This window comes from Polistes fuscatus, unplaced genomic scaffold (assembly GCF_010416935.1).
Source record: "Polistes fuscatus isolate 324 unplaced genomic scaffold, CU_Pfus_HIC Scaffold14, whole genome shotgun sequence".
NCBI classification, from domain to species: Eukaryota; Metazoa; Arthropoda; class Insecta; order Hymenoptera; family Vespidae; genus Polistes; species Polistes fuscatus.
Window position 1 is genome coordinate 312,399 of NW_025113042.1, and position 27,367 is coordinate 339,765.

Consider the following 27,367-nt stretch of genomic DNA (forward strand, 5'->3'; position numbering starts at 1 on the left):
TTTACACGTTAAGTGGCGTGATCCCTTGATCAATAAGAACAATCGATATGTCTTCTTCTCTATGATAACAGACGGCGTCTTAATCATGCTATCCGCGGGCACAGCGATTTCAAATTAATATATAAGGATAACGCCATCAGACCGCTCACTCTTCTCTTCTTCTTATTACTCTTCTTATTCTTACTGCTCCTATTACTCTGGTTATCTTATTACTGGTTTATTACCATTGTTCAGTACTTTTTGGTAACGAGGACCGAACCCTAATCAAGCAGTAATCATCATCTCAACATTAATCAATTTTTGATTCACTACCAGCCAGGCCACGTTTCCACCACCAACAACTAATTTGATTTTAAGCACCGCTTCGAACACGTAAGCAATTGTCGACATTGTATACACGATTCTGTTTAAATCGCTGTAAATAAATAATAGCGTGTCAGTAACCGTCGTTATCGAAGAGATTAAACTGTTCAAATTATTTCAATAATTTTTTTTTAATATAATTTTCCCTAATAATCTTAACATATTATTAAAATCTCTTTAAACTTTTCAAATTTATTTCGTCTTAAAAACCTATTAAATATTTCTGCAAGATTTTCTTCCGAGTCCATTTTAATTACATCAATTTTTTCTTTCATATAATTCTCATTAACAAAATGGTAATGTATTATAATGATTTTTTAATTCCTTGTTAAATTTCTAAATTTGATTATACTAATCGCACCAGTATTAACCTCATAAATTCGTATAGGATTTTTTATTTCAATTCCAAATTCTTTTAACAGATTTGTTATTATTTAACCTCACTCACACGTACAGATAGGGCTACGTACTTTGCTTCTATCGACGATTTAGTTACAATATCTAATTTATTTGATTTTCAAAATATAGTATTTTCATACATTATTATTATACAAATTCCTGTCGTAGATTTCTAGTCTACAATATCAACTGCGCAGTCAACATCAACACAACAGTCTATTATATATCAGATTTTATATTTTTCTCAAATTTTAATTTTAGGCCCTACATAGTATTATAGTTTTTTTTGCAGAATGTAATGCTTTATCAGAATACAGCAAAAAAAAATTCGGCATTCCATTAAAAAAAAGTAATTTAAATTATAACACTGCAGGTTAATAGAAATCATATATGTACAAGTATTTATACAAATATTTAGAAATAAAGTCCTTGTTATTTTTTTCTAATTTTCTTCCCTGGAACTAGTTGTAAGTGCATCAGGTATTTGTCGTTTCCTAATTATAAGGAACAGCATTGTACGTGGGTGGTATAAAGAATTTTAAACCTTAAAAGAAAAACAATACCTTTTCTCATCAAACTCGTTTGTAAGAATTAACAAAGACTAAAAACGAAAATATAAAAAAATCGGAAAAAGACATCTACACCAAAGAATATCGAAAAAGTATAAAAGCATTTAGTAATATCAAGCATTAATCACGTGTGAATAGTAATATGGTCAAAACGACTATAATCAACAAGTATAACAAAGAATGAAATAAATTGTTGACATTTATGTTTCAGGATAAATTTGGAAAAAAATAGAAGAATAATGATTTTTGCATAGTGAAAAGCTAATGAAGAGTTTGTACACGTCGAGAGAGTTATAATCAAAAAATATGGAATCTTCCATTAAGAGCGATAAGAAACTTACACCCATTCAGGAATTTTATAATGGTCAAAATATATTCATAACCGGCGGAACAGGGTTTATGGGAAAGTTATTAATCGAGAAATTGTTAAGAAGTTGCCCCGGTATCAAGTGCATATATATTTTGATACGTCCAAAAAAAGGAAAAGAAATACTTCAACGCGGGAACGAACTGTTCGAAGATACGGTAAATTAGTAACTATTAACCAATTCTGAATTTTTTCATTTATGTAACTTTGATCTATATCAAAAATCTATTCATTCACTAAATAGTACTTGTTCTGTGTATTAATTAAATATCAAGAAAATAAAATTAATATATTCAATTTTTGATAGCATTCGTTAAATTTGTAAAAACATACAAAAAGTAGCTTTTTTTTATAGAAAAAATATATAACTTTATCGATACCAACGTTCCAGGTATTTTCCAAACTGAAAGAAGAACAACCGAAATTCAAAGATAAAATAGTCTGCATTCAGGGCGATTGTGCTTTGCCTAATCTCGGTATCACACCTCTGGATAAAGATATTCTTATGAAAGAGATTTCCATTATTTTTCATCTTGCAGCGACAATAAGATTCAACGAGAATATCAAATCTGCAACACATACTAACGTACGAGGAGTGAAAGATATGATAAGCCTCTCAAAGGAAATGCCGAATTTAAAAGTACGAATGTTATTTTAATTATGTATATTTATTATTAAATTTAAATATCTTTCATGAAGAACAAAGTAATTTCATAAATATTCATTATTTTTAATATATCAGAGTTTTGTTCATGTATCCACGGTCTATTCGCAATGTAACCACAATGTGATCGAGGAGAAATTTTATGACCCGCCAATGGACGACGACATGTTGATCAATTTAGTCGACAATATGAATAAAAAATTACTGGATGATATAACACCAAAGTATGTTTTTCTTCAATCGTGTATTTTTCAGAGTATTTTTTCACCATTTCTTTTCAAAAGTATATTAAAAAATTGTATGAAACGTTTATTCGAATTTAGATTACTTGGATCATGGCCGAATTCTTACGTCTACACTAAATCAGTGGCTGAAAATATAATAAAGAAGCAGGCTGGTTTGATACCGATTGGAATATTTCGTCCTGGAATTGGTATGTATCAAAATAATTCTCAGAGAAAACAACAATTTATAGTAAGTTATTATCAAAGTAATATTTGCAGTGATTTCAACGTATCGAGAACCTATTCCAGGATGGGTTGATAATTTAAACGGTCCAATGGGAATTTTCGCCGCTGCTGCAAAAGGTTTAATCAGATCTCATCATTGCGATGGATCCGTAAGAATAGACTTAGTGCCTGCCGATTTGACGACTAATGCGCTAATTATTAGCGCCTGGGATATCGCAAACAATCGAAGGTAACTTATAATGATTCGGAAAGAATATATCCTTGATAAAATTATTTGGAAATTTTATACCATCTCAATTTTAACAATCTTTCTTAAATATATTACGTTTTAGATCCAAAGATGATATTCCCATTTATAATTATGTATGTAATGAAAATCCTATAACTTACGAAGAAATGAGAACCATGACGTTTAAATATTGACTATTAACACCGATTAAAGATGCAATTCGGTACTATAGTTTTGACTATACGGAAAATCTGTTGCTACATCTTTTCTACGTATATTTTCTACATTTACTACCAGCTTACATACTCGATATTAGAATGTTGTGCTTACTTAGAAAGCCTAAGTAAATAATTTTTATGTTCTATCCTAGACAACAAAAATTAGAGAAAAATAGAAATAGTTCGCATAAACGATATTTTTTTTCCTGTAAGGTTTCTTAGAATCTATGGTAAAATACACAATATGTTGGACGTATTTAGCTATTTTTCTTTAATGGATTGGATTTTTACGAATGAGAGATGGATTGAAGTACTAAGAAAGTTAGAAAACGAAGATCGAGAATTGTTCGTGAGCAAGAATATGAATATGAAGCAAAGAATATGTCGTGAGTGGTTTCAGTGCCAGTGGAAGAGTGAAGGTTTTCAAAAAAGCAAAATTCGAAGCATTATTTAATGAAGACTTGTGTCAACAATCACAGACGATTGTTATCGATTACAATTATTGCGTTATTTGCTAGAGAGTTCAGATGGTTTGCTAAACGATTTTCGTAGCATTTATTGAAGTTTGTAATTTCTTCTTTTATTCTAAAAATTACAAAATCTTCATAGATTATTTCATTAGTTATGTACCAGGGAGCATTGCAAATGTTTTGCAGTGATTTTAATTAGAATTTCTGTAAAATTTTAATGTTTGAGTTACCATCGGTTTCCCACTGTTTAATTACATAAGTCCATATAGGTTTTAGGACAATTTTATACAATAGATAGCATACTTGCTCTCCAGAATTAACTTAGATGCTTTGCCAATAAGTCAACATAACTTTCTCACTCCTTCTCCCTCCTTTAGATGGATTGTTTTGGATTGGATGTATTGTCTCCATGTCAGCCTTTTATCCAGTATAATACCTAAGTATTTGACCGAATCTTTGATTAGTATAACTGCTTCTTTTTTTTTACTGCTCTTTTATTTATTTTTTTTTTATAATAATACTCTTAAATATAGGAGTAAATGACGAGTTATACGATGAATTTGCTCGATTGTGAAATGACATTTCCGAAGTCCAAACTGGTTATTAGGGAATACTGGGACATCTAGTACATCGAGGATGCGCTTTATTAGCATTTTTCAGTGGCTAATCCTCGTTAATCGATTCAGAACGATTTTTAAATGTTTTTTTATTTGATAAAATAAATAATATTTGTGTATGGAACTAAAGAGACCTCTGGCCTGAGGACATGTTGTTTTTTTTAAGCATATTTATACGTTACAAGTAGTTTAGATATTAAAATCCATATAATGGTGAAAGAAGTACCGGCAATGACAAGTTTAACTAATTGATGAATCCAGTAAAGCCTTAAAAATGTATGAAATAAGTATTAGTTGAAAGAGATTGTAAATTATAGACTAATAATTAAAAAACAAAAAAAAAGTGAAAATAACTTCGCCAATTTTTACGAGCTTGTGGAAGAGAGAGTCACACCTCGTACGTTAGTATGTGTTGCAGATTTGATATTCTCGTTGAATCTTATTGTCGCGGCAAGATGAAAAATAATGGAAATCTCTTTCATAAGAATATCTTTATCCAGAGGTGTGATACCGAGATTAGGCAAAGAACAATCGCCCTGAATGCAGACTATTTTATCTCTGAATTTTGGTTGTTCTACTTTCAGTTTGGAAAATATCTAGAACATAGTCAACGATAAAGTTATATATTTTGTTATTTGGCATATTTATATTTATAAAAGCGTATTATTTAAAGAAAGCTATTTTTTTGAACATTCTAGAGATGTAATTACTTCTAAAAAAAAATTACGTATACTGAATTTCTTTTTCTAGATATATACTTAATACAGAAATTAAATAATATTTTGTAAAAGAAAAAATTGTTATACATCAAAGTTAAATAAATTAAGAAATTAATAATTGTTATTTGCGGCAAACTTACATTGTCTTCTAACAGTTCGTTTCCCCGTCGAAGTACATCTTTTCCTTTTTTTGGACGTATTAAAATATATATATGCACTTTATGTCGGGGCAACTTCTTAATAATTTTTCGATTAATAACTTTCCTATAAATCCTGTTCCACCGGTTATGAATATATTTTGACCATCATAAAATTCCTGAATGGGCGTAAGTTTTTTATCGTTCTTATTGAAAGATTGCATTATTTTATGTTTCAATTATAATTTTGAATGAATTTTTGAGTAATCTTTCTCTATGACAGTCTGTCTTCTTTTAAATCTTTTATCTTTTATTTTATTCCAAATTTAGTAATGAACTAATAGAAGATTTACGTCTTTAACGATAGGAGTTATATTAGGCCTGTTAGGTGGAGGGGATGGTCCTTGCCCCACTCTTCGACGCAATCCAGCCCAAGCTCCTCTGATGTATCATCGTTTCTGAAATATTCTTACACACGAATACGCTTGAATGAAAATGATTACATGATTATACTTAATTTAATTGGTTTCTTATCTTGTTCAGAAAATAAAACTATTAAAATAGGTGTCTTAGGAAATTTGGACGGGTTAAAAATTCTTTTTGAACGTTATTTTGATCTTGTTGTACGTTTCGTCCCTTTCATTGGGATTTCATCAGCAACTCGTTCGTTATCGTTCACGAGTCTTTACACATTTTTTCGAAGACATACATTCTTATCAATAAACTACACTTGAGATTTATAAAACGTTATCTTAAAAACCGTAATGTTACAACATGTAATCAAACACTACTAGTGTAGTATAGTGTAGTGTAATGTAGTATAGTATTTTTTTATTTATTCTTTACTCCGCCCCTTTCGGGTTTGGAGGGCGTGTAGTATAGTATTTGATAAGAAAACGTTGATGGTGTTTGTTGAGTTCTTAACTCTTAACAGCCACACCTCAACCAAACCGTAACCTTGTTACCGTACACTAGTCACCCCGTGTGGCCACTAAGGGTTAAGTAACCTTCCAGTGATTTACTGTGATTGTTTCCATATTGTCAAAAGATGTGTGTATTAATGAAATCGGTCTGGTTCTAAGAATAATTATTATTCGTTCTTTAGAAAAATGGATTTGATAAGTTAATCTTTTATTAATACTACTGCTGCAATTGTTTCCGTTGGTTTCAGTATTTACTACTAAAAATGATTTCTGTTGTCTTTTATGTAAATCACTGGAATAATGTCTCTTGTAGTTAACTTTATTCTACTGCGAAAAATTTAAGGAAGATATGCGAAACGCGATGTCACAATATTATAAAAAGTTATGTATAAATGTGTTTACGAATGATGTAGTAACCGTTGTAAGATGTTGATGTTAAGAAAAAGGGTGAAAGTTACAGAGATAAAACGAGTTTAAAATGAATACAAGATACGCAGTTCTACGGAGTATATTCTATTTCCGCATATTAATTCATTTTACCCAATATATTTTAAGCTTCATTTACATAACGTTCGTAATCACATATAGGTGCGTAAACGTAAGGAGATATAATAATAAAATTGAAACGATGAAAACGGATTAAAGAAAATAAATTATATTGTGAAAATACAAAATAAATTTAGGTGTAATGCAAAGACAAATTGTTTTATTAAAATTTATGTATAAGCTCTTATATATGCAAGTTTTACACGTAGTAAGTGTTGTTATAAAAAATTTACAACATGTTTTTATTATGATGTAATACTTAAAACTGCAGCATCTATTATTAAAGATTTATAAAATAGATAAAAGTGCTTAATTTAAACTTTGACAAATATAATTCATAATTGTCGCTTTTCCTTCCGTGTTTAATTTCTTTAGATTATCTTCTTGCTCTTAAGCATTCTCGAAAGTTACAAGTAGTTTAGATATTAAAATCCATATAATGGTGAGAAAAATACCGGCATTAACAAGTTTAAATAATTGATGAATCCAGTAAAGCCTTAAAAATGTATGAAATAAGTATTATTTGAAAGAGATTGTAAACTAAAGACTAATAATTAAAAAACAAAAAATAATGAAAATACCTTCGCCACTTCTTACGAGCTTGTGGGAGAGTATCAATGGGATCTTTAAAGACGTATAATCTTATACCTAAGAGAAAAGTTTTAAAGTAATTATCCCAAACAAAGCCTTTTATGTCGCAGAAAAACAATTCTCGATCTTTGTATTCTAACTTTCGTAGTACTTCAATCCATCTATCATTCGTAAACTTCCATTCATTTGTACTAAAATAGGTGAGCACGTCCGACAATTTGCGCAAGTTACCATACATTTTCAGAAACCTTTAAAAAATATAAATATCTATCGTATAAACTATTTCTATTTTTCTCCAATTATTTTTCTTCTAAAATAAAAGATAATGAAGTATTACTTTGGCTTTTTACCCATAGGCAACATCATAGTATCGAGTAAAAATGCTGGTAGTAACTGTAGAAAATAAACGTAGAAAAGATGAAGCGACCGATATTTAATAAACTCAAAGCTACAGTACCGAATGGAGTCTGTAATCGGCGTTAATAATCCGTACATTAACGTCATGGTTCTCATTTCTTCGTATGTTATAGGATTTTCATTACAGACGTAATTGTAAATTAGTATATCATCTTTGGATCTGAAACGTAATATATTTAAAAATAGGATGATACATTTAAGGTTTTTTTTTAAATTTCTAAAGAATTTTATCAAGAATATATTCTTTCCGAATCATTATAAGTTACCTCCGATTGTTTGCGATGTCCCAGGCGCTAACAATAAGCGCATTAGTCGTCAAATCGCTTGGTACTAAGGGTATTTTTATTGATCCATCGCAATGATGAGATCTGATTAAACCTTTTGCTGCACCGGCGAAAAGTCCCATTGGACCGTTTAAATTATCAACCCATCCTGGAATAGGTTCTCGATATGTGGAAATCACTGCAAATATTACTTTGATAACAACTTACTATAAATTGTTTTTTTCTCTGAGAATTATTTTGATACATACCAACTCCAGGACGAAATATTCCAATCGGTATCAAACCAGCCTGCTTCTTTATTATATTTTCAGCCACTGATTTAGTGAAGGTGTAGGTATTTGGCCATGATTCAATTAGTCTAAATTCAAATAAGCGTTTCATACATTTTTTTAATATACTCTTAAAAGATATTATGTAAAAATACTATGAAAAATAAATAATTTAAAAAAAAAAACATACTTTGGTGTTATATCAGCCAGTAACTTTTCATCCAAAATACGAACCAAATTGACTAAATCATCCTCGTCCATTGGCGGATCATAAAATTTCTCCTCGATCACATTGTGGTTACATTGAGAATAGACCGTGGATACATGAACAAAACTCTGATATATTAAAAATAATGAATATTTATGAAATTACTTTGTTCTTCATGAAAGATATTTAAATTTAATAATAAATATACATAATTAAAATAACATTCGAACTTTTAAATTCGGCATTTCCTTTGAGAGGCTTATCATATCTTTCACTCCTCGTACGTTAGTATGTGTTCCAGATTTTATATTTTCGTTGAATCTTATTGTCGCGGCAAGATGAAAAACAATGGAAATCTCTTTCATAAGAATATCTTTATCCAGAGGTGTGATATCGAGATTAGGCAAAGCACAATCGCCCTGAATGCAGACTATTTTATCTCTGAATTTTGGTTGTTCTTCTTTCAGTTTGGAAAATACCTGGAACGTTGGTATCGATAAAGTTATATATTTTTTCTATAAAAAAAAGCTACTTTTTTTATGTTTTTACAAATTTAACGAATGCTATCAAAAATTGAACATATTAATTTTATTTTCTTGATATTTAATTAATACACAGAACAAGTACTATTTAGTGAATGAATAGATTTTTGAAATAGATCAAAGTTACATAAATGAAAAAATTAATTATTAGTTAATAGTTATTAATTTACCGTATCTTCGAACAGTTCGTTTCCCCGTTGAAGTACATCTTTTCCTTTTTTTGGACGTATCAAAATATATATGCACTTGATACCGGGGCAACTTCTTAACAATTTCTCGATTAATAACTTTCCCATAAACCCTGTTCCGCCGGTTATGAATATTTTGACCATTATAAAATTCCTGAATAGGTGTAAGTTTCTTATCGCTCTTAATGGAAGATTCCATATTCTGAGATTATAATTCTATCGATGTATGAGCTCTTGAATAGTTTTTCCTTATGACAAATTATTGTCTGCCTTTTTTTAAATCTTATATCTTATATTTGGTTTTAAATTGATCCCTAAACATAAATTTCAAATGTTTATTTTATTTCTTTTTTATACTACTTAGATAAATAGCATTTCTTGTCTTTTATCTATGTTTTTCTTGCGTAACGAAATTGATGCTATATCCAATCTTATTTCAATGTCACGTGATTTTTTTTTATTTCTGAAGGTATTATTTTTTAAACACTTCGAATCTATGTCTATCAATACGAGAGAATTTTACTGAAAAAATAATGGTAATTTATTTTTACTATATTTGGTTAATTTAAAAAATACGTACTGGTAGTCGGATGATTATCGATGTTGAGTATAGTTCATTTTATTTTGACTTGGATCTAGAATAATTTAAATATATAATTGAAATATCACAATTAGTTTTAGTGCCGAATATATATATGTATGTAGGATTCGTGAAAAAATTGGGCCGTTTGACCGACTGGACCGGGACTCGAACCCGGGTTTTCCGCTTTCCGGGCGACTGCTCTTTAACTAATGAGCTATCCAGGGCCCACCGTCCAATCTCCTCACGAATGCGTATTTAACACGTTCGTCGCCACGTCACCCAGATCTGGGTGACGGGTATGCTTTCGTGGGGTCCCTTTCACCCAAATATCGGTGACGCTCTTCTTATTCAAGTTAATACGACTTTCAGGTGGATTTTTAAAACGAATTTAATGGAATCAGTATTGAAATATAAATATAGGATATACAACATAAAAATACTACAAATATACATATTATACTATACATTTTACTAATTTATATAAGATAACATATTGCATTATACTATCTCGTATGGTGTGCGTTGAAACTTTGTAAACATATTTGTGGTGAATTCGGACACTTGGAACAATAGGTCGTAGTTTTTTTTACTAAATATTAGGTCTACCGGAAAGTTCTGTCCGTTTTTAGAATGCAACAAAAGGTAGACCTGATAACAAAGTATCAAAAGGAAAATTATCGAAGTATCGAATGAATATCAAAATATCGAATGGAATATTATGAATGTTATGAATGGAAAACGATACTCGAGTGCCTACTTGAGTTAGATCCCTGCTATTTCCCGCTTATCACTCTGTTTATGTTTCGGCGCTCCGACAGTCGAATTTGGGCCTCCGGAGAAACTCATTGCAATAGCGCTTGGCGACGAACGTGTTAAGTTTGGTTTGGTGGTGCTCGCATCCCACATGTAATTATTATAATTTTTATAATCTTAATAAACTTATAGACAATACGAATAAAACACAAATATACTTAATGCATGATGTCACTTAAGTGGTCACTTTATCCACACTATGTGTTACTTAGTACTAAGTTACCTGTTTGCTTACAGTCTTGCAACTGTTTGATCAGTCTAAAGATTCTAGGACAACTTATGTAGTCGCATAATTTTTGAAATGAAACATGATGGAGTATATTTTAATAATTTTTCGTAATTTGATTTATGGCTTTATTTAAGTTAATTTTTTCTAATTCCCTAAAAAAGATACATATCTCTTTTTTTTCCTTTTCGAAGATTTATATTCCTATTTCTAGTTTTTATTTATCGATTTTATATTCAAATATCTTTTAACCTCCAGCATTTCATTTCCTAATTTTACGTTTCGATAAAATTCGATTTATTTATTTTTATTTAATTTAAGAAAATAATACGTTATTTCGATCTTATTGCAATAAGTAGTATTGCAATAAGTAATATTTACAATGTTCAACTTCCCTGTGACACTTTTATTAATAATTTTATTTTTGGACGCGATAAACAACTAATTGAATTAAAATTTATATTTAAGCTTTTATACATGCAAGTGTTACATGTATTAAGTGTTGTTATATAACCTTTTCAATATGTTTTTACTACGTTGTAATACTTAAGACTGCACTATTTATTATAATATATATATTTATTATAAAGATTCATAAAATTGATAAAAGTGATTAATTGAAACTTTGGCGAGAATAATTTATGAATGTCGCTTCTTATTTCGCGTCAAAAACGCCTGAGGACATATTGATTTTTTTTAAGCATATTCAAACGTTACAAGTAGTTTTGAAATAAAAAAAATGAGATAATTTTAATAATAAGTATGTTTGAAGCGAGAAATGAAAGGAAAAAAGGTATGTATATGTGTCTGTGAATAGGCAAATATCAAGTTTATTTTTGGTACGATATCAGTTAATATTAATCGGTTAATCTCTCGTGTGTGAATGTTGCAACCCTGAGTATGGGTGCCAGAAAGAAAGAGAGAAATAATTACATAATTATAGAGAGTATATAGAGTTGCATATATTAGTGAGTAGCGTGTATTAGTGAGTAGTATAAATTATTATCAGAATTATATCAATTAGTGAAGTTTTTTATTCAATTTTGTATTTATATTTTATACTTTAATAAATCAAATCCTACAATAGTACCTTGATTCTTTTGTTCAACCTTTGATTTTCGGATTGGAACATACTACACAGTCTTTACTCGTTCCACCGTATAATTTCGTTCTCACCGAATAATGTGTAAAAGGACTGTTCAATCTTTTTGCTATTAATAAAATATTCTTTGAATCAGCGTCACGAAAATCTCCAATTAATTAAGGAGCGAGATACGAGTAAAATTTAAAGAAAAATCATTTCTTTTTTCTCTCATAATATGTAAGTATAACATCTTAAGAATATATTACCAAATTTTTAAAACTTAATTCGAAGTATTTCTCATGTTTTTGATGTTTCTCATGTACCGTCAGAAATATATTTGAATGCCCTTACCTTTCAACCTTTCTATTGTTAAAAATTTGAGTGAGCAGATGTTTTAAAATTATTCTATATATTGATTTTAAAAAAAGAACAGTTTTATATTTATTACAAAGTACATTACTGAAGGTCAGAGTCAGGGTTGCTATAAGTTCTGTTTAGCATTTATTCTGTTCTCATAATTTTTCATTATATAGTAAATAAGAATTTATAATTGATATTTCTACACCTAAAAAAAAAAAGTTTCATAACCATTTTATTACATAAAATATTATGTAGTCGTATACTCGTCTGATTTATTAACCATGCGCATATATTTACTGTAATTTATTACGACATTTGGTTTCAGCAAATGGGTTGTTCCTTCTCTGCGTGTTCTTTTAGCAATATATTTTGTAATTGAGGTAGCATAAGTATTATCACGATTCGTTTATCTCTCTAAACCAATATTAACAAAGATATACCAATATTATAAAAGATAAACCTGCGCGAGCCGTCTTAAAATACGCGTCCATTATATTAAGTTTATGATAGAAAAAAATATTAGTAAAATTCACAAAGTCATTGTATTTTTAATTTTTATTATAACGTACAAGTAGGTAATTACAATAGTTTTGTATAGAATTTTTGGGAGAAACAATATGTACAACAGAATACATCTATATAATGCATATTTTTATACGCGTGTGTTTTTGTTCTCGTGTGCTCGCGCGTATGTATAAGTGTAAGAGTTTATTTAAACGTATAAAAATAAAAGTTCATTAATAAAAGAGGTACGAGTATCTCGGTTTCCAACCCGTTACATTTGTATCACCCGGAAAAATCGGGTTAATTTTTTCGTTTGTTTAAATATAAACTTAATCTCTATATTATGTATCTTTGTGTTAATAATAAAAATTTATTTGTTAGATTAGAACCTTCGTTAGAGTTATATTTGAGTATTTTCCTGTGTGTGTTTTTAAAGAAATATATCATTTAGATAAAAAAATAATTAGAGATATGAAATAAGAAAATCATTTTCTGGGTTTGCATCTGCTAAGATAAATTAAGATAATTACAAACTGTTTACATTCTAGTAAAATTTAAATTATAAACTTTTAATATCAATTTTGTTTTTATATATAATGATAATTATTTCGATATTTACTCAAATTTTTGTAGGTTTTGTATACTGATCTAAAATTATTTAAAAAGGAACGAATTTCATGGCTATGTCATTATCGACATCTTATTTCATTATTTTTAATTTCATTAACAATAAGTCAAAATATGTTTGAAGGAAGGAGTATAAATTGGAGAAGGATTAAATTTATTATTTTAAAACTTCCATTTTTATCCTTATTTTCTTAACATTTTGAGCTCATATTGAAATTGTTATTTAAATTTCAACATCTCAAACTGTTCTTACAAATATTATGCAGATATATAGATATTATAATATATCCTTATAAATGCAAGTATAGAAATAAATAATATTTTTCAAGATATTAGTCAATTTGTCTGCATCCATGATATTTAAAATTTTCTAAGGATTTACAATAAAACAATTCTCCTGGTATCTTTTTTACGAAGAAAAAGATAAAGCCTAGAAATAGTCTCGTTTAAAAAAAAAACTGTCCTTTTTGGTCTTACCACTTTCTTTCTCAATTTTCTTCATTTTATCATTTGAAAATGTGAAAAGTATTTCTTAAATGATGTTATATATTTGGCAACATCGAATTTCAGTATTTACAACTGAACCAGCTGCAAAGACCACCGTCCAGCGGCTGTGTCTTTAATATAATTATCTTTCAATTAATCCTCATTTATTATTATATTTATACTCTTTTGTTCATTTAAAGAGAATCAAAATTAGATTCTCTATCACTAACCTGCAAGATAAAAATAAAGGTATTTATACGCTAGAAAATTTCGAATATTTTGAAATAAATACAAAAACAATGTATTCATTTCTATAATTGATAGAAAAATTGTTATCATACTCTGTCTGGGCTATACAGTGGTGGATGGTGAGCTGGAAGTCTTAAAGTACTACCCAAATCACGCTCAGCCATCGTGTGACCTTCGCTGCCATTATCTCTCGAATTTTTGTTGTTCCTAGTATCTTTAATACTATTTGTTCGAGTAGCTGCTATTTTTGTAAATGGCTGAATAGTTGTTTCTTCGCAAGACCTTGCCAAAATAGATCCTGCTTCACCTAAATCTTGTCTAAGTAATTTTGTTTGCGTTTGAATTGTTGTTTCACCGCAGGAACGGGCTAAAGTAGACGTAAGATCGCCTTGACTGTCACAGTTTTTGAGAACTTTTGTCGGTGGTTCTATAGTAGTTTCTCCGCATGATCGAGCTAAGGTTGATTCTGCATCTATCATTCTTGTTACTGTTGCTGATACCTGTAAAATACAAAGTTAAATTATTATTTTAGATTCCTAAATACTTATTCTCTCTTTCCCTATTTATATTTTGTGCAATGTAGTGAGTACCTGAAATCCGGCACTGACAAGTGCACCAGTTGACACTGCAGGTGTTCTTGCAGCCTGTAAATCAGATTCCTTACAATCTTTCGTACTTGATATACTTTGCTTTCGATTTCCTGGATGTTGAGAACCATTGTCAAGGTAGTTTATGAGTTTATTTTCATCAGTTACAAATGTGCTCAGAGTAGTTTTATAATTTTGTGGTGATTGAGGAGCTGATCGATATTTAGCACGAGGAATCATAACAGTTAAGGAGCGATCTCTTTGTTCATCATTAGTCATTTCTGTATACGAAAGATTAAATGTGTAACTAAGCATCAATGATAAAGAATATATTCAACATTGATAATGTATCAAACCTGGTACTGCCACAATAGGCTTTCTTGGCGGGTCATGTAATTTTTCACTGATTTTTCTGATTGGTCTCTTCATTGGAGGTAATGGTGCTATCATTTGTGGTGGTGGTGGTAAAACATGTGGAACGTGATAAGGAATAGTTACATCTCCGACACTATCCTCACTGCTAGTGTCACCACCTGCTCCAGAAATCATTGCACGAGTATCTCCAGAAGTATGCTTGTTATGAACGGGTTGTCTAAAACATGCTAAGCCAACGCATACAGCTAGCAAACCCAACAAGATGGCACCTGTTGTTACAAGAGCTATCAGCATCACTAAAAAATGAAAAAAAAGACAATGAAAATTTTATCGACATCTCTATATATTATATTTATAATAATTTATAATAGATAGAGTATTAACCTTTCAAATTAACTTGACATCGTTGACCACTATACCATGGGAAACATTCACAAATTTCATGACCATGAATATTAGTCATACAATGCCCTTTATTATTGCATCCTGCACAACCTATCGGTGCTTGTGAACATATTCTTCCAGGATATGCAGGATTCTCTGATAAATCTGCCCAACCTTCTTTACAAGAGCACTGATAAGATCCTCGTAAATTAAAACAAGCTGCATTTGGTGAACAATCATGATGAGGACCATCCTCTTCATTCGAACACTCATCAAAGTCTGATGCATGAATCTAAATATAATTTATGAAATTGTAACGTTAATAAAGTTAGTTAGAAATCATTATAGATATGTAAAATATATATATATATAGTAAAATACAGAATTATATTTACCAATTCAAGATTTTTAGAGGCATAAACTTCAGTACCACCCAAACTATAATTACTTCCAACTAAATATTTTCGAAAAACTTCCTTTAATCTTGTTTCATTAGCATTGTCACTGAGCTGTACATAAAATACTACTTTTATTGGATCCGAAGTAAATTTGGAAATCTTTAGAGCTCTATAGATATCTCTAAGATCACTTTGCATTAATGTTCTATCTAAAGCATCTTTTACTGATCCAGCAAGTCTTCTATATATTAGAGATGAAGAATCGTTCAGACCCTCTTGATAAGTTATAGATTCATGTCCAATACGATCCAGTCCAACATAGAGAGTATACGTATAGGTTGCTAAAATAGGATAAAATTTAATTTTTATATAATTATAGTTTTTTATACAGAGAGAAGAAAAATATTTATTATTTAAAAATATTTACGTTTACAAGGCCGATCAGGGAACATTCTTGCAAATCCTGGTCGGCAGACGCATCTCATTTCATTTTCTACTTCAACACATGTTTCTGCTTTAGATCCTTTACATTCTGGTGTACATTGATTAGTAGGTCGAAGAGGTACTACAGGTGCACCTAAAATACCTCCAGCTAAAACCCTATGGATCTCATTGTTTGTAGGACTTTGTTCATCCCGTGAAATATCTTCTTCGCCATATTCTGCTTCTACCTATATATAAACAATTTGTGAATAGATATTCATATTTCTTCATGAATATTTCTACTTCTATAATTATTTCCTTTTACTTTCACTTACACACACATTATATTTTTACTATTTATTTTTATATTTATTTATATAGGTTTTTGTTATATTCAATTTTCATACCTCTTCAGCACCAGGCTCAGGTGGTTTTTGATCACTCATTACCACAAAGATCGAATCATTATCGATACTATTTTCATAAATTGATGGTACTCGCGTTACTACAGATTGCAAAATACTTGACGTCACAGTAGCAAGTGTATTGGTCGGATGGTGTAAAGTTTCTGTTACCGTTTCTACAGTAGTCGAAGTCATCGTATGTGTAAGCAAAAATGTTCTTGTTGTTGGTGGTAATCCTACTGCAAATGTTTCTATTTTTGTCAACGTTGACATTTTAATCCGTACGATCTAAAATATACATGTAATATTAATATGTAAAATAGATATTTACTATCAAATGCTTGAGATATGATCAATAAATGTTTACATTACCTCTTTAGGTTTTAATCCAATATTTGTGTCAGAGGTATTTTCATATATCACTGTTCCTACGTTAGATTTCATAGTTTCAGTAGTTGTCTCATTTATTTTAAAACCTACAGACTCTTTTGAAAATGAATCAGTACTTCTTAATGATTTATCTGTTTGTGTCACGGCTACAAGTATTTGGTCTGCTTTTGTTGTATTCATTTGTTTATATGTTTTATTTATTTCATGATTCGGTTTATTGGATTCTTTAATTCCATCAGTGCTTACAATAAATGTAAGAGATTCTGTAGGTTCTGTGTTAACAGATGACAAAATAAAATCGTGACTTGATTGTAAAAATATAGGTTGCTCTGCCAATTTAACAGGAGTATGTGACATTTCGAACGTTAATGATTTTGTTGGTTTAATATCAGATTTTAATGACGGTTTGCTTGATTTGATCTGATCAACAGATGATTTTATTTGCGTCGAAGTAACTGTATTTGTTGTGGTGATAGCACTTTGATGCACCGGTGCTCTGAAATTATTCGTAATATTAAATATTCGTTATTTATTTTGAAGTATTTCAATTAATTATCAAATATTTTTGTTGTAATTTTGATTACCTAGGACTGCTGGAGTGTTCCATTCCTTTAGTTGAAATAGAAGGACGTATGATTGGCGTGCTAATAATGGACGTTTTTATCGTATTTTGCGTTGTTGCGTATTTTGATTTCATATATTGGTTGATGTAAGCATTAGATATACTTGCAGTTGGCTTTTGGGTTGATCCAAATGGCAAAATACCTATTTTTGTTGTACTTATTTCGAAAGATTTTGTTTGTAATGCTGGAAGGGATGGTACCATTCTCTGAAAAAAATAATTGAATGACAAAATAATTAATAACAATATTTTTTTATTATTTATATATTGTATAAATAATAATATATTTACTTCAGAAAGTTGTTCAGCATGATATAATTTGGTTACAGTTGTTCTAAGATTCGAAGACTTTATACTAGGCTGCGGAACTATTGTTTTCGTTAATTCCTGTAATGGAATATATTTCGAAGATAATATTAAATCTGGTTCATTAATAACAATTGGATCTGGTCTATGTTGCAATGGTCTGTACGTGCTTGTAATTTCCAATGGCGGAGGTGATAAACCAACAACCTCATTAGACGGCGGAGGTGGAGGTTTCAATTTTTGTTGTTCGTCTTCCAATTTCGACGAAACAGAACTCAAAGGTGGTGGCATCATATCTCTAGAGGGAACTTTAGGTTCTTTTATATTGTACAACATGTTTGGAGCACTATTGTGAGTACTCATATTGTGCGAGTTACTTTTCATTTTCTGATTTTCAGAACTACCAATTACTGAATCTAATGAAGCAAAATTAGTTTGATAAGCAGTTTCAAGTATCTCTTTATCTTGATTTTTATTTTTCAATGAATTAGTCTTTATTATTAACATGCTAGGAGGTCTTTCTGTTTGGGTTTTACTGTCGTCTTGTTCATTGTCAGTAATCTCAACAGGCATGGAGAATTGAACGTTTGATTTGATATGAGAATCTGATTTCATTCCAGTACTCGAGATAATAACAGGGTCTGGAACCTGTGGTTTCGGTTTTGTTATAATATGTGGATATTCAGGATGTACTCCAGTAATTAATCCTTGTTCAAGAAAATGTGATGGACGATTTGTTTTTGTTTCCAATGATTGTATTCTTGGATAAACTTTCTTATCACTGGAAACAGGAATCGTATAATTCATAAGCTCATTCTGTTTTATTTCTGACTTCTTTTGTGTCATATATATGTTAGTATCTAAAGTGCCAATATTCCAACTAGGCCTAGCATATTGTTTTTGAACCATATCTTCTGAGATACTTTGATGTTGTTGGCCTATTTTGTAATCCTTATGTGAATTTTGATTCGTGAAACTATCAAAATTGTTTGTATTAAAATTATTAATATGACTAACATTACTCTTTTGTTTAACATTTAACATATCATTTGGTTTTGTTATTATTTCTACAGCTGGTATACGAGTAGGTCTTGCCTCAGGAGTAACAATAATATGTGGTTTAGAATAAAATTCGTCAGAAACAGGTCTGAATTGTGGAACCATGGCAGGTGGCTTGAGATCTATGTTGTCATCTTGTCCATAAGAGTATCGTAACGTCGATGATTGCACATTTTCGTTATGATGCATCAAAGGTTTTTGATTATTTTGATAAGTAGAAGAAGATTCTTGAACTGTATCATAAGCAAATTCACTTTCTTTTTCTCTATATTCATGATTTTTATCATGATTATCATTGCTATCATACATTTTATGTGGCTTGCTGTTTACAACAGGTACCTCAAATGGTTTCGTACTGTAAAAGGTTTCATTTTGCGAGCTAAAGCTATTATTTTTTAATTTAAAAGGTTCACCTGGATATAAAATGGGTGTATTTTCATTTTGATTGTACGTAAAATCTTGTCCAGTAATTGATGGTTTACCATGAGGAATATTACCTGCATTAATTATTCCATAATTGTTTACAGAATCCGTACTGTTTATTACCACATTTTGTTTCTTTTCATTATTAATTTCACTTGAATCAATATTTTGATGTGATTTTATATGTTCTGATTCAGCAATCTCAGAATCTAATGGCCTTGATTGGTTTTGTATATTAGAATCAATAGTGTGATTCTTGGAATTAGTAATTATCATCGGAGAATGATATTCAGTATTTCCCGATTTTATTTTGAAATACGAAGGATTATGATATTCTATAGCTCCAGTGGGCACCTGATCATTATTCCATTTAGTAATAGATTCTTCCGTGTAGGAGTTTGGCTGATTCGTTTTTTCCGAATTACTTTGAGGTAATCGATCTTGAAAGTTTACCTATACATAATAAATAAATGTATTATTTCAATAAGATTTTTATAAATTTTCTTGTTCATATTAATCAATTTTATAAAATATTTATAACTTACTTGGTAATTATTAATAATTCCTTGATTTGTTACATTGTTCATATTTTTCATTCCTGTTGATACTAACTTGTTTGCAAGTTCGTATTGTAAATATGTATTCGATGAAATTTGATGAGGTAATAGAGCAGTATTTTGTGATTTGAACGGTAATTTTGGAGACACAGGATATGTTGTTTTTGTGGTAAGAGAATTCATAGGTTTTTCAATATGCGGTCTGCTGTTGTGGGGTCGATGAATGGTTGGTCTTAATACGGATTGAGGTCTTAAGCGATTGTTCAGAGTAATCCTTGGTGGTTTTTTATTTAATTTCCAATTAGTGTTCGAAATAACTTCGTTTCCTGAATCTGGTTTATTGTGATACATAAATATATGTGGTATTTCAGTTGGGCCAGTTGATTCTGCTCGTCTTGATGGAACAGTTGGTAAAGTATTTATAGGTTTTTGATTATTGACAAATTGTCCATTAGAAGAGAATGAATTAGTAGGATGATCATTAGAAAGAATTGGTGGATGTGAAACCAATTGTAAGTTTAAAGTTTCTGGTCTATGATGAACTAAAATTTCACTGTGAACGAAGCCTTGGCCATTTGTTATGCTACTTTGATGGGTTTGTTTCAAAACATGAATTTCTGCTGGTCTCCTATCAGGTCTGGTAAATGGTGGTTCTAGCTTATTCGGTGGTTTAATATGATCGAAACGAACTTGCGGCAGCCTGATAATATGTTGTCTGTTTGAGGAATCTGTTTTTTGTATAGCTGATTTGAAATTATTTGGCGGTGATGGCGGAACCATATAATTGAGTGGATCTTTCCCGTGTAAATTTTGAAATAGATCCTCTGCCTAGAATCAAAGAGAATACATTAGATCAATATTTGACATGATTATTTTATCAATAAAAAAAAATTTACCTTTTGGATTCCAACAAATCCAGGACCAGTTTCAGGTTCTGGATATGGCGATGGATCGTCGAAATATTGACCACTTATGTGACGTTCTCCTGTATCTCCAAATATTAAAGCCTGTGTCCCATCTTGAGGAATCATAACATTTGCTACTTGACTAGGTTGAATATTAACAAGTAAAGATTGACCTGTTGATCTATCGATAATATGTGGGATTTGGTGAACGATCGGTTCGGATGGAGATGATTGTGATTCTGACGTTTGAATTTTAGCTGAACCATCAGGGAGAAAAGAATCTTTTTGTGCCCAATTTGGATTCTTTTGTTGTTTAAACGATGTAGGCCAAGATTTATCATTTGCTGGATTCTCTGAATAAAGCTGAAACAAAAAATAAATTCTACGCGTGAAGTAATTCCACACACACAATACAGTAATAATTAAATTAATGAAAGATAATATAATATATTGACAAAATAATGATAAAATAAATAATACTTACGTCGCCAAATGTAACTGGCAATGCAGGTGGTTTTAATGGATTTGTTGCTCCCCATGGTCCCCTAGACCCATCTGTATTCCATTCGGGTTGCTTGTTTACATGCTTATCAATACCTGGCTTATCAGGTGGTTTCAATAAAGGATCATGCTGTATGTATTCATGTTTTAATTCGATTTTATTTGTCTGAACAGACTCAACAGGATGCAATTTCTGAGGTTGTGTTGGAACTACTTGAAGTTTTGCATTTAGTGACATAGAAAGTGGGATTTTTAAATGTTCTTCATAAATCCTATGAGATGGTATAATTTGTAGTTGTTCTTTATAAATTTTAGGAGGATGTTGTTCTTGAAAATCTTCACGATTGTTTTGAAGTATTTCTAAAACTGGATGGACAGGAATATTTGGTACTGGTAATGGTGGTGGTTTCATTCCAATATGTTCATCTTCATTAACAAAATTTTGTGGTGGTCTTGGTGCCATCTTGCCAGGTTTCCCAATAATGACATCGCTATTAGCTGTTATAACTTCACCTGGTGAAATAGGTATTCCATCGGCTAAACTACTGGTAACTTTGTGTCTTGTTTCAGCTATGTGATTGTGCTTAGGATTGACCAAATGAGTAGCTAAAGTATATAATTACATTATAAATGATAAATTTATTATATTTTCAATAAAAATGAGCAAGCAATGTATGCGTAATTTATATTTCTCGAAAATATTACCTATATTCTGACTTTCGGCAGCTTCAATGTCATCATCAGCAAATTCTGCTACTGGAATGTAGATAGGTGATCTTTGTGTAGTAGTTTCTTGACTTACTGATGAATGTTCTGTATCGTTTCTACGAGATGCAGTTTTTCCTTGTAATAAACCAGCCATTGCTGTAATTACAGGCTTCAAAGCAGATAGACCATTGATCCCTAAAGATCCTAGATGTAGAAGATTGCTCAGTTGAATGTCACCTCCTTCTTGGGTTGAAGGTTGTTTATGTTCAGCAGTATTATTCAACAACGTTGTAATATTATTATTATTATCCTAAATTAACAAAATAATATAATAAATATAAAAAACGCTTTTGTGTTAATATTGAAATTGAACGTATCTTTATTTAAATAACTTGTTAGTGTTGTTAAATAGAAAAAAAATTATTTACCTGATTATTTACATAGTCAATGCGATTGATAGTTGATTCTGCTGAATCTGAAGATACACTAGCTAATACGTTCAATGATAAATTCTCAGAAGATTTTTCATCTTTCTCTGTTCCAAGAGATGTAGTAGATTCTACTAAACTACTAGATGCAGTTGGATCAATCTGATCTTCCTCGTCAAAGAAAATAATTGTTGAACCAGTAACCACATTCTTTACTGGATCAGAATGATACGCTGTCGTGAGTAAAGCATTCATATAACCAGCGTCGAGTAAACTTGGTGCTATTGATTCTGTTACCACATTCTCTATAATGTGAGAACGAGATGATATGGTTGTTGATGTTTCACCATCAGGCCCAGCCTATGAACAAAATTATTGTGACATAAAATCATGTTTAAATTACCCCCCGCTTAGTATAATTATAATTAAAATACAATATACTGTACCTGTAAAAGTGTTGTGAAGTAAGTAAACGTCGTAAGATACGTTTTGGTAGCAAAAATTTGGATAGGTTCGGGTGTAGAACTGATTGGTGTGATTTTTGTCGTAGATGTATCTTTTATAGGAATCTTTTCTAAAACAACATTTGTTGAAGTTGCAACGTTTGTACGTATAACAGATGTACCTTTCTCAAACAATGTATTATAGTATGTATATGTGATATAATAAGTCTTCATTATGTCAGTCATAGATTCTTCAGTACTATCTAAAGCTGTTAAAGTAGTAATGACACTGGTAGGGTTAGGTGGTGGTCCAGATTCAGTTGCTATTAACTGAAGGAAAAGAAATAAAACATCTCGTATATATTATAGAACAGATTTAACATATAACAAAAAGTTATAAATTTCAAAATCTAACCTGAGTAATTGTATCACTTGTTTTCACTTTAGTATGACCATCTTCCATATAAGTTTTTTCCAATATTCTCGTACTTAAATACGTATTTGTTTCTGGATGCGATACTTCTGAGGGTTCCAACATCATATGCAAATAGTCTTGAGGTGTTGTGATTTTATTTGTTACAACTTTTGTATTGGTAATCAGTGAATCTTCCATATTAGCATGATTCGTGTCTACGGTTAAATACGTATATGTCGTTTTGTGCACTTCCGTACGTAATGTTGGGGATGGTTCTAAGACATCAGTTGCTGTTTCTGATCCAGGTTTCTTGTGACGTTCTTCCGTAGCTGTATTATGTATAGCCTTAAAAAAGAAATCTTGTTGAATATTGATACCTTACATTTGTAATTAAAGAATTTCATGTTAATTAATTTCCTAATAAATGTATTATATACCTCTGTAGGGATAACAGAGTTTCCACTGTTATTAATTGTTCCGAAATACGTGAGTGTAGTAGTACATGTTTTTGTAACAAAGTCGTTAGACTTTTCTTGTGGCATTAACATAACTACTGTATCTGATAATGTCAAGGTTGGTTGAGGATTTGAATTTTCCCATCTCAAAGCTGGAGTTGGTCCTGCTACAATAACTTCTACTCCATTAGACATGACACGTGTTGCTAGATTAAGTTTTCTTCCCTCTTCCTCTTCTCTTGATTTATCTTCTCCTATTAACATTAAGTAATTCAAATAAATATTGATTTGATCATTTTTACGATACAAATTGCACTCTTCTTATTTAGAATATACCCACTTATAAATATTAGTCGAAAAGTAAAAATAGATAGATAGATAGAGATAGAGATAGAAAAAGAGAGAGAGGAGAGAAAGAAATCAAGTGATATATGAAGTTAAATGTAAACTACTTTACATATTAAAATAATTACATATATATACATCTTAATTAAATATCCCAATACCTATAATATTACAAATATGTAATACCAATATTATATTCAATATAAAAATGTTTGTTGTAACAAAATTGTTAGTGGAAAATTAGAAGTATTTTTCAAATATAAGTATAATCTTCTATATCACAAAAGACAATTATATACTAATAATAACAATGAAAATAGTATAATAGATATGTACAAAATTCTTTATCATTTACACAATATGTACATTTTTTTACATAATTACGATATTTGTGTGCGTGTGTGTACGAAGGAAATAATTTGGTTTTAAAAATCAGTTATGTGAGATGTAATTATTCGTATTACACGTATAGACATACTGATATTTCTGTCTACGTCAAAAGTCTCACTCGCAATGACCATTACGTAAAATATATTGTCAATTAAATTAATTATAAATCTATTTTATTAAAATAATTTGAAATGAAAAATTCATGAGTTAAAAATGAATTACTCACCAAAAACAGATACTGCATTACATATAGATGAATATGTGTTGACTGTTGACTCCATGGTGGGAGTGACAGTCACCGTGATGGGCACCGTCAAAGTGAGTGTCGTCACTCTCGGTCTAATGGTCGTAGAAGAGGTCACTTGCGTTTCGAGTCCATTCAGTTTTGTTACTATGTATGTATAAGTTCTCAATCGTGTTGATGTTACTATTGTCTCTGTGTAGTAAATGCTTGTACTAGGTTCTAACGGGATATATTGGGATGATGTTGATTTGGATTCTATATCAATTGATTCTGATTTGGATGTTACGATTTCGGAGAAATCAGGGCGCGATAATGATAGATAAAGATCATCAGCCAGACCAGCCTCGATATCTTCTGGCGTGGGCGAAGGAATAGTTGTTGTAAGATTGAAAGTTAAAACATTTGTTGTTTTAATTCGAATATCAGGAGTATTTGATACGGTATACTCTGCATTAAGAGGAATTACGCTTGGTATGTAAGAATCATCGAAGTTAGAAGAAATAGAGGAATTTGATGTTAGGGATATTTTTGAGTCAGAAGTTTTCAAACCGGACGTAATATCAATTACTGTTTCGGGTGTATTTATTGGAATAAGAATTGAAGGGGTTTCAAATACATTGTACGACTGTATAGGTTTTACTGCTAACGTCTCATCATCGTTTTGTTCTTCGTTAGAGCTTGGAGTTAGACTGGTATCTGTCAAATCATTTATGGAAGTATTAATAATATCTTTCATTGCATCCAAATCTTTGATATCGTTGCTTGTTGATAAAGATTCAGAATTTCTTTCTATATCAGTTTTTAGTGTTTCTGAAATAATTGGCACTGATTGTTCTATTACATCTTGTGCTATGGTACTTTGTTCTACCGATTCTTCAAATACAGTAATGGTACTTGTTTTTTCAGTTGAAATAAATGTATTTGGCTTATCGAAAAGAGTAGTTTCTGTCATTCCACCATTTGTTTGTACAGAAAATTTGTCTTCCTCCTGTAAAGAACTTATTTCTTCTTCTTGTATTGGAGTTGTTTCTTCTTCTTGTACAAGGGTTGTTTCTTCTTGTACGGGAGTTGTTTCTTCTTGTACAGGAGTTGTTTCCTCTTGTATGGGAGTTGTTTCCTCTTGTACGGGAGGTGTTTCCTCTTGTACGGGAGGTGTTTCTTCTTCTACAGTAGTTGTTTCTTCTTCCGATAAAGGAGTCGTTGTCTCTATAATTTCATGTAAAGTCTCCGTAGTAGAATTTAATATATCAAACTCATAACCGTTATTTTCATTTACAACGTCAGTTGATTCCATTATTGTTATTGACGGTAACAATGTTGCAGTGCTAATCGATGATACGTCGACAGTATCTGTATTTGATGTTATATTTTTATTTAATGTTTCAGATTCTGTGACAGGATTTGTGAGGGTTTCTTCATTTATATTTGATGTAATTTTGGTAACATCAACATTTTCTAATTGAACGTCATGCTGTACTTTATTGTCTTTTTCATCAGACGTTGTTGTTTCTGTATAATTATCATCTTCGTAACTTTCATCTTCCTCATCATCAGATGGTGGAAAGAAAAAATTGTCTGTAATTATTACGGGCATTTCATTAATAATTTCGTATACCGATGTTACGCCTAATGTCGATGATATCAATTCACTTAACTCTTCTTCTTCTTCTGGTTTACTTTCAATTATATTAGGTGTTTCTTCAAGACTAGGAGTAGAAGTAGGATGATTTTCATCTTCGATTTCTTCTATATTTTCTTCATCTTCATATTCGTCATTATAGTCTGAAGATGCAGTAAAAAAACTTGTAGTAATAATAGCTAACGTTGACGTTGGTTCTATAGGTCTCACTGCAATTAATTTTTTTCTAGTAATTCTTACTCTTTTCGGTGTCACCGTACTCACTGTTGGTTCGAGTTTTCTTCTTCGTGTAATTGTAATTTTGTGACGTGTAGTCTCGGATGTAAGATTTTCTAGATCGGTTACATCTATAATTGAGGGTCTGGTATGCGCCAATCCTAATGCTCTAACTCTCGTGACAATTCTTTTGGGCGTTTGAACAGTATTTTGTATAATTTGTTCATTTCTAGTTAATGGTGTTAAAGGTCTACGCCTGACCACGGTGAGTTTATGCTTCTTTGGAACCTTACTTCGAATTACGGGAATACGAATTCTAACTTTTTTACGTGGTCTAATTTCGGGATATTCGTCAGTTTCATCTGAGAGAGAACTATCAAAGGCCTGATTTTCTTCGTTATCGACATATGCGCTATCATCATTTAACGATCTGCTATATTCTTCCTCAGCTGGATTAATGTTGTCGTTTAGGCCGTTATGTTGTTCCCCTGAAATGTTGCATTCTTCTCTGTTCACTTGTTTATGCATTTGTTAAGCTTGCCCCAAGATTTGTCTCGTATTTCAAAATCTCCACGGATAAGCAGATGATAGTATATAATCAAATTCAAAGAGATAATATTTGCCAAAT

At 30.7% G+C, this 27,367-nt stretch overlaps 3 protein-coding genes across 3 annotated transcripts; 1 reads left to right on the forward strand and 2 right to left on the reverse strand.

Annotated features, from left to right (window-relative positions):
* The first annotated feature begins 1,556 nt into the window (after nt 1-1,556).
* LOC122514202 (fatty acyl-CoA reductase wat-like) lies at nt 1,557-3,535 on the forward strand. Its single transcript, XM_043630866.1, has 6 exons — nt 1,557-1,856; nt 2,090-2,338; nt 2,441-2,586; nt 2,686-2,795; nt 2,866-3,061; nt 3,165-3,535. The coding sequence occupies exons 1-6, from the start codon at nt 1,638-1,640 to the stop codon at nt 3,253-3,255; spliced, it is 1,011 nt and encodes a 336-aa protein (XP_043486801.1). The 5' UTR covers nt 1,557-1,637; the 3' UTR covers nt 3,256-3,535.
* A 992-nt stretch (nt 3,536-4,527) lies between these two features.
* Nucleotides 4,528-9,389, reverse strand: LOC122514295 (fatty acyl-CoA reductase wat-like). Its single transcript, XM_043631025.1, is given in 9 exon segments — nt 4,528-4,633; nt 7,273-7,530; nt 7,620-7,859; nt 7,966-8,161; nt 8,232-8,380; nt 8,443-8,588; nt 8,691-8,939; nt 9,173-9,323; nt 9,325-9,389. Coding segments are annotated over 9 exon segments (1,560 nt in total).
* Nucleotides 9,390-14,013: 4,624 nt separating this feature from the next.
* On the reverse strand, nt 14,014-26,189 carry LOC122514200. The gene is made up of 20 exons (XM_043630859.1): nt 24,867-26,189; nt 23,888-24,159; nt 23,451-23,795; nt 23,039-23,365; nt 22,593-22,952; nt 22,162-22,474; nt 21,440-22,062; nt 20,947-21,318; nt 20,039-20,878; nt 17,997-19,946; nt 17,668-17,912; nt 17,066-17,579; nt 16,697-16,981; nt 16,294-16,537; nt 15,864-16,207; nt 15,469-15,760; nt 15,066-15,380; nt 14,713-14,990; nt 14,215-14,622; nt 14,014-14,103 (listed from the first exon to the last, which is right to left on the reverse strand). Exons 1-20 carry the CDS (start codon nt 26,176-26,178, stop codon nt 14,068-14,070), a joined length of 9,675 nt encoding a protein of 3,224 aa, XP_043486794.1. The 5' UTR covers nt 26,179-26,189; the 3' UTR covers nt 14,014-14,067.
* Nucleotides 26,190-27,367: the final 1,178 nt, after the last annotated feature.